Consider the following 12,792-nt stretch of genomic DNA (forward strand, 5'->3'; position numbering starts at 1 on the left):
TGCTCTACAAACACATAACCAAGAGACACTCCCTGCCCTAAAGAGATTACAACCTAACCAGGCCTCTCGCATGTTTTAATCCAGTTTTCACATTTCACTCTTTTGTTGCCTTCTCTACCATCCCAGTGTAGTTCTCGTACCAATAATATCATGGAGTGATTCCATTTACATGTTAAAAAATTGTTCTGGGATTTGTAAGTCACCCCATTTGGTGGAAATCTCATCCTTTCTCATCCATCTGCAGTTGTGGCTCAGAACCTCCCTTTGAAACGCATTCAAGCTTTTTGCATTGGTTTGTTTTATTGTGAAGAATCGTTTTTGCTACCTTACAGCCCCATCCTGCTGTTCAGAACTTGCAATTGCATGTAAGAAAAACCCTACATATGGTAATAAGCCAGGAATCTACTCCAAATACATGAGGTCCCAATTCTGCAGCCTGTTCCTATTCAGCTCTGCGCTCCCTGGGACGCAAGCTTGGGATTAAAGTTAAGCATATACTTAAATGCTCTGCTGTGTTGGGGCAGTAGGGTCCGATCCTGCACATCTTTGCTCACGTAAGGTAGTCCCACTGCAGTCAATGGATGTCTCATGTCGTTAAGGACTAATGTTGTCACTGGGTTTGCTGGGTCTGTCCCTTTAAAAGCAGATCATCCAGTTATGGGGGAGGGGGGGGGAGGCGGGGTCTGAGAACCCTGTGGGAAGACTACCCAGCCAGAGGATGATTGTCTGACAGTCCACTGCATGTGACCTACAGTCCATAGCAGTCTCTGACCCCAGCTCCAGAACAGGAGCCATGGGGCTGGTGCACATACATAGGGTGATGTGAAAGTCCCCATTTAGTTTTAACTACTACACTCAGGATTTGTTTTTCTCTAGCCCTTGGCAAAGAACAACTCCCACATCCTAAGAAGGCAAAGCACAGAATTTCTAATAGTGAAAACCATCAACCCGAGCAGAGCGCCATAGGGCAGGGTGGGACAGATATACACTCATGCACATTACATACCTACATGTGTACGTCTGTACACAGGGCACAGTAACATTAACACAGGATAGCATTTTCAAAAGCAGTTAAATGATTTAGGAGCATTTTCCAAAGTGACTTGGGGGTGATTTTTAAAGGTATTTGAGACACCTAAAGATGCAAACAGGTGCCTAGTGGGGTTGAAAATGGGCTTATAAATCACATAGCTGCTTTTAAAATGTAACCCTCTATCCATTGAGTTTGGATCCCCATGGGAAGTTGTCCAGTAAGAGCTCTTGCTCCTGGTTTGTGACGTACGTAGTTATATGCAATGGCTGCACAGCCCATTTATGTGGAATAAATGGAGGGGAGTCATGCCACATCCCCACTCCACCTGGCCTCCCTGCTTCACGGGGGGGGGAGGGAGGCACTAAGGAGCCAGCCCAGTGCTGCTTGCAGTGAAGGCAGAGCTGCACCGGGGAGCTGGCCTGCATGCTGTGCGTTCTAGCCGATGCAGTTTCTTATCCCGTGCTCATCACCGCAGGACAGCTGAATGCCTCCTCGTACAGCGTGCCTTCCAGTAACACCTGGCAGGTGTCTGTCACATTGATTAATGCATGACTGGAACCTTCCAGATACTATGGTGATGAGCCAAGGATAGGAACCTGGATAGAATAGAATTCAGAATTTGGGATCGCCTCAATTAATACAACCAATACTTGATAATATTAATGAATATTAATCATATGATACCCCCCAGCAGGAGCAAATTCATGACAATAAGGTTTAATTAATCAGAATTATTAGCTTCACTCATGTAATCTGCAAGCTCACCGGCTGCTTTATTATCCTCTAGCCCTCCAGAAATAAAGATATTTACGTGTAAGAAGGCCCTGAATTCTCTCGATTCATTCTGACAACTCAAAATCCTTGTGTAAAGTGTTAATTCCTCCCCTTCCTTCTCATAGAGATGGATCCACTCGAGGAGCTCAGTCCTGCTCCCAGGTCAGTGGCAAAGCTCTCACTGACTTCAGTAATACAGGATTGGGCCCCTGCTCCAAAAGGCCTAGCTTGTTGTTGCGGGACAAGAATGCTGGCAGGCCCTGAGTCAGCTTGGCCCCACCTATGGGAGTGTAGTGATTCGCACTCAGCACCTGGGGCTGCTTCCCAGTCTGCAGCTTTCAGGGCCAGATGGGAGAGGCAGGGAAGGAGTCAGTCCCCACTTTAGGGAGCACGTCTCATCAGCTATTTCTGCTCAGTAGAGAAATATGGGGCGGCCGAGTGATCAAGTGCCTAGTGTACGGGGCTGGGACTCAGGAGACCCAGACCCGGATTCTATTCCTGGCTCTCTCACTGGCCTGCTGGGAGATCTCGGGTGAGTCATTTCCCCTTTCTGTGCCTCAGTTTTCCCTTCTGTAAAACAGGGATCATGATACTGACCTGCTTTGTAAAGAGCAGCAAGACCTTCCGATGAAAAACTCCCTATATAAAGAGTTATGTGCTGTTACTATTGTGGTCACTACTGAATGGCTGTTAAGTCATAGAAAAAGAACTAGTGGGAACAGATAAAAATTCTGCAGAAAACTGATTTTACATAAAAGGACTCTGAATGATAAAACCCTGATCTGGGAATAATTTTTAAGCTTCTTCCTCTTGCTATATGCACAAATGCAGACCCCCACAATAACTTTACACAGTCGGTTCATGAATGAAGTTTTGACATTCTTGGGTGAACGTATCAATGTGCAAAAAACTGGTGTATAGCAAGGCATAAACTGGGAATCTAGCTTGTTAAATAGCCCCAGGAGAAATCATCACCACAGCATGCTGTCAAAATAGTTCATAAAATATACACATCTACTATGAGAAGCATGTCAATGAACTATATATTAGCTGAGTCAAGACCACTCTACAGTTAGTATTTGGGCCTGATGTTCCTTCCACTGAAGTTCATGGCAAAACGTCCATTTATGTCATGGGGAGAAGGCTCACACCCTGTGTCTTTCCCGTTAATACATTGTCACTGCAGTTTTTGCCAACGCATTCCTGTTACCTTTCTTGATGACTGCCCCCTTCCCATAAAGCCACCATACACCCTTTCTTTTATTTCTCCGTATCTTTCGACACCACATGCACACCTGTAACAGATGCTGCTCCGTGGGAACCCTGGTGTAAATTGGGAGTGACCCCTTTGAAATTCATAGAGTTACTCCAGATTACACTGGTGTAAATGAGAGCAGAAGATGGTGTGAGTGTCCAAGTATGAGAAGGTAATTGTTGAGTTTTGCTGTCTTGCGTTTGGTCCAAGATTTGTTGCTTTCAGTATTCCCTTTGATTTGGGGTAAAAACTTCAAACACGCCTCAGAGACTTAGGAGTGTAAGTCCCATTTTCAAAGGTGACTTAGGGTCAGATTTTTAAAGGTATTTAGGCACCCAAAGATAGGTGACAGGTGCCTACTGTGCTTTTCAAATATGTTGGTGCCTAACTCTTACTGAAATCAACGGGAGTTTGGCACCTGGGCACTTTTGAAAATCCAGCCAGGCATCTACCTGTATTTTCAGGCACCTGAAAACCTTAGGTGCTTAGGAGCCTAAATCTTAATGGAACATGGGCTCCTAACTCACCTAGGCCCAGATCCTCAGCTGTATTTACATGCTTTACTCCCACTGATTTCAAAGAGGTTCCTAAATGCCTTTGAGGATCAGGATCTTTGGCACTTTTGAAAATTTGGCCCTAGATCTGCCCAGCTGTCTAACTTTTACTACGCTTCAATGGAATAATACAGGAAGAGATGTTTCCTTTACCATCTAGGTGTCCTGAATGGACAAAATAGCTTCTGATGTTCTCCATTCACTGCTCTTATTTACCTGCAGTTTCTGCAGTGTGCATGCCTCATAGTAAGGAGCCATTTGTTTCTTTTCAACTACATTCAGGATCATACGGACTAAGGTACAGCAACCACCCAACCAGCAGGTCCCAGCCTCTAGTCACAGCATAGGTAAGTCGAACTTTTTTTATGTTAAAAAATAATATAATGGAATACAAATATTCTAAAGAACTTTTAATCATTCTTATGGACAGATAATTCTGCATAAAACACTTCAGCACACGTCCTAATGCACCTTCTTTGTCATTCTGCAAGGGCTGAACATGGTAAATGAATTTTATAAATACTGCTAAAAGGTTTTGAATTTTACTGATTATTATGATAAATAGCTTTCACCGTGAGACAGAAAATTGAAATCTAAACCAAAAAAGCCCCACTAATGGGGGTCTATAGAATGTCAGATAATTAAAGTAATAAATCAAGAAAGGGTTACTTATTCATAACATTTTCTGCATCATTAGTCAGTAAGTAGTTTTGAATGTGTTTTTTTCTTCCATCAACTAGCCCTTCTATAATTCTTTGTGCACTTGCAGTCTTGAGTGAAGAGGTACCAAAACTTTCCAAACTTTCTTCTCCTGTTCTTCCCTTCTCCTTCCTAATGCAGATGTTCAGGCCAGAGCAACGTGCTCTAGCCAAGTTCCGATGCCACTTATGTCAGGAGACAGCAGCCCCAGTGAACACATTTTTGTGGTTAATGGAGTTGGTGGCCTCAGTCCAACTTTCTTGCTCGTGGAGATTTTTGACCTCTCTAAACATTGTCTTAGGCACCTGCATGTATGTCACATATTCTTCCTTTGTAGGCATGTTCACTTCAGTCATAAGGTGGAGCATTCCTCATTTGAAATTTCCATTTCCCACAGCATTCAAGCCTCCTTACGTGCAGAATGCAATGAAGGCAGTGAGCGGTGGACATTATTTACTTCAGTTGAACCAAGATTTGTCCTTTATAGCTAATCCTTAGGAGGTTAAACTTGGGTTTGCTTTCTTAGTAGCAAGGCGTCCCATGAAGGAAAGGGAAGGGAAGATGGACTTAGGGTGACGGTACAAGACTTAGGCAATCTGGGTTCTATTACCACCCATGCTACAAAATGGGACTGCCAGTAAGCCACCTTGCTTGTGGGTCTGGTACCTCATTCTGCAAGTAGCCCTTGTGGGATAAGGTATTGTTCAATGTAAGGAAAGGCAGCAGAATCTGGTCCGTAAGCTCTCTGCCTTAGCGTCCTCATCTGTAAAATGGGGATAATGCTAACTTCTTAGGAGTGCTGTGAAGTTAAACAGAAATATCTGGGAAGTGCTTTTTGCGAGACTCAGGTGGAAAGCTTGTGGGCGTACTGCTATATCCAAACATTTGGAATCATTTTATCAAGAAAGTGACTCTCAGAGCCTCCGATGAAGAAAATCAGCAGCTAGCGTGAATTATAGTTTAAGGCTCGATTGTGTTACCAGTGAGCTCAATAGCAAAACTCCTGATGGCTTCAGAGGAGCCTTTGTTTATACAGGGGCAAATCCTGACTCCGCTTTGCTCTGCACAGACGGAAGCTCAGTGATTCATCCAGATGCTGTGGCCGCTGAGCACAAACAGAATGCTGACTCTCCCTGCTGGCATTCTGGGATCAGCAGCTGTGGGATGGCCGTGTGACAGCCCATCCCCTCCTGCATCCAGAGAGGGGATGCCACCCCACTGCCCTGGGCCAAAGGATGTGTGCATGCTCACGCTTCCCTGTCCCCAGGGAGGGATGGAGAGTCAGCTGTGGAGAACCTGAAAGAGGCCATATGGGCACAGCAACAACACCGGCTGGCAGCTCCAAATTTACATTGACCATCACTAATGCCACTCCCTGTAGGACAGGTCAGTACCCCACCTGCCCTACAGGGAACGTTCTGTCAAATGGAAGCAGCTTTAAGTCATGTCCTGGACAGCTTCTGGGGGCTTTAGCTCCATCCTCTCCCCAGCTGAGCCTGCCCATGTTGTGTGCTGTGCTCTTTGGCTGTAGGCCCCCTGGCAGACCCATGCTTGCGGGCAGATAGATTATTACCTCCTTGCTCTAGCAGCCTGGGTTCTGCCTGTTTATGGTGACAGAATCCAGGCAGTGAATCATGCACATTGACTAATTCTTACCACATGCCAGGGTGGTGTATGAGGATGGATGGGGAAACCAGAGGAAGGAGGGTAAGTGCTGTGCCTACGGTCACAGAGGGAGTCAGTGCTGGGATTCGAACTCTTGGCTTGGGCACTAATTCCATCTGCGTCCTTGGTCAAATCATTTAACCATCTTGCCTCAGTTTTCCTACTGGGAATGTTATTATTTAATGACTTGCTTCCTAGGAGTTGTGTGGAAGGTTAATCAGTTTGTGCTCGCAAAGCATGTTGAAGATATAAAGTGCAATCTCTAATTGCTAAGTATTATTATAATTATGGTTATCCTATCCACCCAAAGCCATTCCACCTCTTTAAAGCTGTAAAGTGATAACCAGACATTTAGACAATGTCGTCTGGTCTTGGTAATCCTTCGAAAGGTTCCCGTAGCAGGGCGCTTGCCTTACACTTTCCTCCTATTTAGTATTCTGTGTAATGCAGGCGAATGACTCCTCTTCCCCTGTTGCAGTCAGGATGAAGGGTTTAATACAAAAGGCTCACTGAAGCACTGCAACGGTTAGGTTACCAGCCCTGGGGTTCCCCCAGTAATAATACATCAGCAGTCTTGGGTTGTGGCTTCAGGTTAACTCCACATCACACTAGATTCTTAATTAGTGGCTTAATATGTAACGTTACATTTATTGTATAGAGAATGAGTCAATTAAAAAAAGATAAACGGTAGATAAAGCACAACTTGAGCGTTGACATTTGTGAGGTGCATATATAAGGTGTCTGATGGGTGTGGCAGTGAGACTGCTTTTAAACAGCCCTCACTGGTCCATAAAACAAGCACAGTGTAGTTGTTATTATTATTAATTGGAGCCTAGTCAGGGACCGTTGTGCTAGGCGCTGTACAAACACAGAGAGAGAAATGGTCCCTGCCCCAAAGAAGTTACACTTGAAGAATAAGATGAGAACAGATGGAGACAGACAGACAAGGGAGTGCAAGGAACCAAAGACACAACGCTGTGTCAGCAGCTCTCCCCTGGCACCACTGCCAAATCTGACTATTTTATCACGACTCTCACAATATCTGGTCTGTTTCCGAACGTCTGAGTTGCTGGAATCAGATTATGGCTTGAGAACCGCAGCTTTCATTAACAAGCTTCTAGGCCATGTGGTGGGAGAGAAAAGGGTGAGACCTGAACCCTCAACACTCCCACACCCAGAGGCAAATAAAAAGGACCCCATTTTTTAAAATTATTTTGTAAATCTAATGATTTTGGGGGCCTGATTCCTGCTTTCTGAACACTTGGGTTTGGCACCACGGCCAACCGTGACTGCCGCCAGCCCGTGATTTTCATGAACAGGGGATGCCAGGAACCAGAGCCACCATGGTACTTCTAGAAGGGAAGCAACCTGAATGGAGCACGGCCCTGAGTGTTACTTTGGGCCCAAAGCTACTTTTCTTGCTGTAGCGGGGCTCACTTAGTGAGTCTTCAAGGGCTTCAGAGTCCTGGGGGCCTTGTAGGCAATCTGGGGGCCTAGTGGCCAAATTATAGTCTGTCCTTCTCTGGGTTACCCCCGGTTGGGTTAGGGGCAGAGGGAAGGGTAGGGAGATCCAGGCCCTCCCTCTCCACTGGGTCCAGACCAAGGGGGGAGGCTGTATTTCCATCCCCTCTAGCTGATACCCCAAACCAGCCTCCCCTGGGCCACTTCCTACCTCCCAGTGCACTCTTTGTTTTGGGGCATAATCACAGCCCTCTGCTTCCCTCCTCGAGGAGGCTGTTCAAGCAGTCGCAGTGATTCAGAGGGTCACTTGGGGCTGCCCAGCTCCCTTCCAGTGTCCAGTAATTCCCCCTTGTGAAGAAGAAGGGGAGAGAAAAAGGGGTCAGGCCCCTGGCTCCCCTATCAGGCCTTGTCCCCAGTCCAGATCCTTCCCTTGTGGATTCCTCTGTCCCAGAAGGTTCTAACTGGCTTCCTTCCTGCAGACAACTTCTCCTTCCCTCTCCCCCGCTTGATTGCCAGACTCCCATTTTAATCAGGTCCTCCATTTGGAGCCTGCTCCTCGGCTGATGTGGGGCAGGGCCTTCTTGGCCCAGCACCGCTCCATCACCACTTTACTCTGAGCAGGGGGGTCTGTAAACCCCATCGCATGTGCACATGCAAAGCCCCCGTTGCAGTCCACTGTGTGTTTGCCACAAGCTATGCTCCATCAGCCCCTTTTCAAAACTCACGTGTCAGAGGAAACACAACAAAACAGGCATCACCATTCAGCTTCTTAGCTGGGGCACTGCAGAGCCACATGAAATTATTGTGGCTGAGGGTGTGGAAAGTGGTCCCAAGACGACTGGGATGGCAGGCGTTGTGGGCACGCTTTGGCATCCATGTTCCGCCAGCATGCTGACTGCTTTGCTTTTAATTACAGCCTCCACGGGGTCCGTGACCCAAGTCTCGACAGTGAGCACGGACTCCGCAGGCTCCTCCTACTCCATCAGTGGAATTCTGGGAATTACATCCCCCAGTGCTGAAAGCAACAAACGCAAACGCGATGAAGGTAAATGGGCCTATTTTCTCTTCGGTGGGTGGCACGTGCTGAAAAAGGGACGGGCGGCGTTAGAAAGATGGTCTCTCGGCTATTTGTCTTCAATATTCACTTTCTTAGAACTCACCATATCTAGTTGTGTCTGACGTGGATCCATGTAATCTGCTTTTGTGACTCAATCTGTTAATGTGGGAACTGTTTCTTCCGGAGTGCTATTGCCCGGCCAGTTGGGCTGATATGGGTACAGAGACGACAGTGATGCTAAGGAGACATTGCCTCTGTGTGCAAGGTTTTCATGCTGGTGTGACTCCATCAATGGCAATGGAGTTTCTTCCGATTTCTACAGGTCTACATGAGATCACAATCAGGTCCAGATAGTCTGCCCCTGCTCCACTTGAAGTCAATGGCAGGTAGAATGGAAGCAGGATTGGTCCCATTGTCAGGTGCCAGTATTCATATATTATAAAGCACTTGGGATGCATTGCATTTTTCAATGACTTAAGAACAAAACTGAACTAAACTAAGAAAGCTTCCCGCCCGTCAGGGCAAATGGCAAGATACATTATTATGACGGCACAACACTACACCTTGTTAAAAAATAAAATACAGACGAGGTGGGTTAGACTCGTCTGAGATCCAGATGGTTTATAGGAACAGTTTCCTTTCTCCAGCACTTCCCCAGATCCCACTGACATCAGTGGGATTTTTGATAGCAAAGGCTGCACTGAAGATGGCTTGATTTTGCTTCATACAGAGCATTTCCTATGGTTTTTGCATTCTTCTTAAGGTTCATAGTTAAATGTCATTGTGCAGCCTGGATGTCACTTTGAGGAAGATGCTGCATTACCTTTAAAATTAAGGATAATTTAGGACAAAGGACGGGCTATTCTGAGTTTGAATTTTTTAAAGATGCCTTAAATTAAACTGGCTCTTTCCTTGAAGGGATGTAAAGGATGTTTCTTATTATCTAACCACAGGAGTTCCAGAGGGTTGGAAATATCATCAGGAGAACATGCCAGCCATATTCACCTATTATAATCAAAGGAGTGGGACAATTTTAACCCCAGGGCAAGTTTAGGGCCTGATTCTGCAGACATTGTTGTATGGGAGTGACATCACTGGGACTTCTCACGTGTGTAAATTACTCGCACATGGCAATGGTTGGAGGATGGAGGCCTTCATCTGTTTTCTTTCTGCCCATTTGTTGCCCTCCCCCCCCCCACCCCTGCTGCTTAAAGTACTACAGTCATTGGTTTCATGCAACTATGGTCACAAAGCACAGACACATTCAAAGGACACGGCTGCTCTTGACGAGGAGGTCTGCCATCCATGTGCATGCCCTGTTCATGGGATTTACACACACACCTCAAGGGGAGAAATGACCCCGGAGTGTTTGTAAACTCTGGGTCAGGAAGGGAAAAAGCAATGTTTTCTCTGTGGCCTTGAGCCTCACAAACAGCCTGACTGGACATTTTATTCAGTTATTCTCCTGTTCAATTCATCCCACTCTTTGTATGTACACACAGAGTACGAGTCTGACTTTTAAACAGCCCGGAGTGCCTGTCCAAGTCCAAACAACGAGTGTGCGTGGCAATTCCCAGGGCTGCACAAAGCAGTCAGGTGCAGAGGGCCGTTTAGACACATCGGGTGAAATCCTGGGACCATGGAAGTCAATTGCAAAACTCCCACTGAGCTCCGTGGGGCCTAGATTTCACTCAGACTGTGGCTGGCTGCATGGGTGCAAAGACTCGGTTTGTACATGCAATTGCATTAGGTGTGCACATTAATTTGGTGTGCAGATGCCCACCTGAGTTTTTGAAAATCAGGCCATAACTATACAAATAAATATTAGCATTATAATAGGAAACTCTCTAGTTAATTAAAGATGCATAACCGTCTACCGTGGTGATAAGAGCAGTATGGGAACCGGGACAGAAAATATAGAAACTCCATCCCACAGCCCTGTTTCCAGTGGCTTGTAACTTTCCAAAACTTTCTCCTTTTGGGCCGACATTTTACAGGGTTGATCTGTGCTGAAAGGTGATTTTTTAAAACTGCGAGTTAAACTTTTCTGCAATGCATTAAGGTAAAAGCTGCATAGCCCCTAAGGTTTGGGAGAGAGGCAATCTCAATGTTGCAAACTCTCACAGGGATATCACAATAGTTTCCTAAATTTCACCTAAAGCCCCCGCTCCTGGAGCCACAGGAGAATCTCAGATTTCATTTATAAGAAGTAAACCCTCATAGTTGCAGAGTAAAGATTGAGAATGTGAACGTGAAAGGCTCAAAACCCAGAAGGCTACCCATCCCCAATACTCCTATCTGCAACTGCAGTACTGCTATCTTCTGCTGCCCACTGAAGCTGCCCAGCTAGTGGGCTCCCTCCTGCAGACTTGTTAAGTGGGGTAGACAGGGTGCTCTGGTAAGTGTCTAGCTAAATGGTTCCACATTATGGAATTTCTTTTTCCTGTCTTAATCCCCCCTCCCTCCCAGTAAATTCCATTAACACCCTTTTCCTCTCCACTAAGCGATTGTCACCCAAGTTAAGCACCCAAAGCCCACTCCGAGTAGTACAAAGAAGCCCCACTTTTGTATTGCAGACTCTACGGAAATGGAATCCTGTTATATTGTATTATTTCAGGAAGAGGAAAATGTGATGGTTTAACAATGGCCTGTATCGTAATATGTATGCACAAGGGGGCAGAGTTAACTTTGCCATTTACTGACTCTTGTGAGGTCAGTGCTACATGGTTAATGTTCTCGTGGCTTAGTTGTTTGACACACGTCTCTCTCAGTATTGAGGGAGGGGTCTGTATGTACATAGATCTCTGATAAGTAGAGCCACTGACCAGGTAACCATTGTAAATTGAGCTAGGCTTCTGTCTGAGTGGGATAGTGAAATGGAATGGGTTCGCTCTTCAGCACTCAGTATGATTCCTGGACGTTTTTTGTTCCTCTCCGTCTTGACATTTTTTTTAGCAGTGGTCACCAGTCTTTAACCCAGTGGGTTGCTAGCCTAATAGCAACAGGGGCAAACCAAATCAACAATCTTTATTGGCTTACACTGCTGAAAGTGTCATTCCCCCTCCTGCATTGTAAAGTAGACTTGGAGCAGATGTGCCTTACTGGGGGATTGGTTGCTTTCACTTATAGTTAAAGGACATACTACTGGGGACTGATACAAGAAGCAGACTACATAGTAGCTAGATGCTGGCATACTAAAGAGAGATGCAATTGGCTTTCTAAGTTTAAAAAGGCAGACCCATTGGTCACGGTTGCTGTTTTGTTTCCAGATTCCCCTCTCTAGCTTTGGTTGCTTCGTTCGGATTTTCCCTGCGTGTAGTGGGAAGCCCGAGCGATGCATGTTGAGCAGATGGGTGGGAGGATGTAGAGAATGATCTTATTTTATCGTCTTCTAATGAATTCTGTTCAGCTGAAAGAAGGCCGTAGAGGGGTGCAGGCAGTGAGCGTGGGACCCACAGGTAGGTTAGGTTACATTTTAAAGACAGGTTTTTACAAATATCCCTATTCAAAGAAATTGTTTTATTCCATTAAAGGTCGCCTACATTTTCAGAAATGACTCGTGGTTTTCGGTGGCTCGGTTCCTGAGGGCCCAGTCTGAGCCATCTTAAAGGGTCCTGAAATTCAGAAAGTGCCGAGCGGCTGCCCTCTGAACAGCAGCATCTCAAATGAGACACCCAAAAATGGAGGCTCCCAAGATCACTACTCTTCTGTTTGGATTTAAACTTTCCCCCGTGATGTTTGCCACCAGGGGTGAACATAGATCAGACGAGGAGGGGGAGTTCTCCAGTTCTGGCTGCTGTGGTCATGTTCAGGGTTTTTTTTGGTGGCGCAGTGTTACATTGTCTTGTGATGACAGGACAAAGCTACAGGAGAGAATAGGGGAAAAAGGCAAAATGTATGAGAAAGGAGGTTGTGTCCCCAAGCAGACTTACATCCAACCAAGGAAATGAATGTGTGTAGTGTGTATGCAGTGTGTGTGTGTGTGTGTACAGTTGTCCTCTGTGTTTGTGCAGGGCACAGACATACTGTATGCATTACGTGTGTTTGTGCAATGGGTGTGCATTTGTGCAGGGTGCCTGTGGACTCTTTGCAGTGTGTTTGGGCAGCATGCCTGCACACAGTGTTTAGTGTGTGTGTTTGCACAGTGCATGCTGTGTTTGTGCAATGTGCACTGTACACAGTGCATGTGTAGGGTGCCTGCCTGTGGTGTGCAGCGGGTGTGTTTGTGCAGTGCGCGTGTGTGCAGTGCGCGTGTGCAATGAGCATGCATGCTGTACGCAGTGTGAGTGTGTGC

At 46.1% G+C, this 12,792-nt stretch overlaps 1 protein-coding gene across 4 annotated transcripts in view; it reads left to right on the forward strand.

Annotated features, from left to right (window-relative positions):
- PAX5 (paired box 5) overlaps positions 1 to 12,792 on the forward strand; it is a 239,306-nt gene that overhangs the window by 24,532 nt on the left and 201,982 nt on the right. For all 4 annotated transcript variants that reach the window (XM_074953572.1, XM_074953568.1, XM_074953569.1 and 1 more), the window contains exons 4-5: positions 3,899 to 3,963; positions 8,358 to 8,486. In XM_074953572.1, the coding sequence (XP_074809673.1) occupies positions 3,899 to 3,963; positions 8,358 to 8,486 (194 nt within the window). The remainder of the gene's footprint in view (positions 1 to 3,898; positions 3,964 to 8,357; positions 8,487 to 12,792) is intronic.

Source organism: Natator depressus, chromosome 5, assembly GCF_965152275.1.
Source record: "Natator depressus isolate rNatDep1 chromosome 5, rNatDep2.hap1, whole genome shotgun sequence".
Taxonomy (NCBI): domain Eukaryota; kingdom Metazoa; phylum Chordata; order Testudines; family Cheloniidae; genus Natator; species Natator depressus.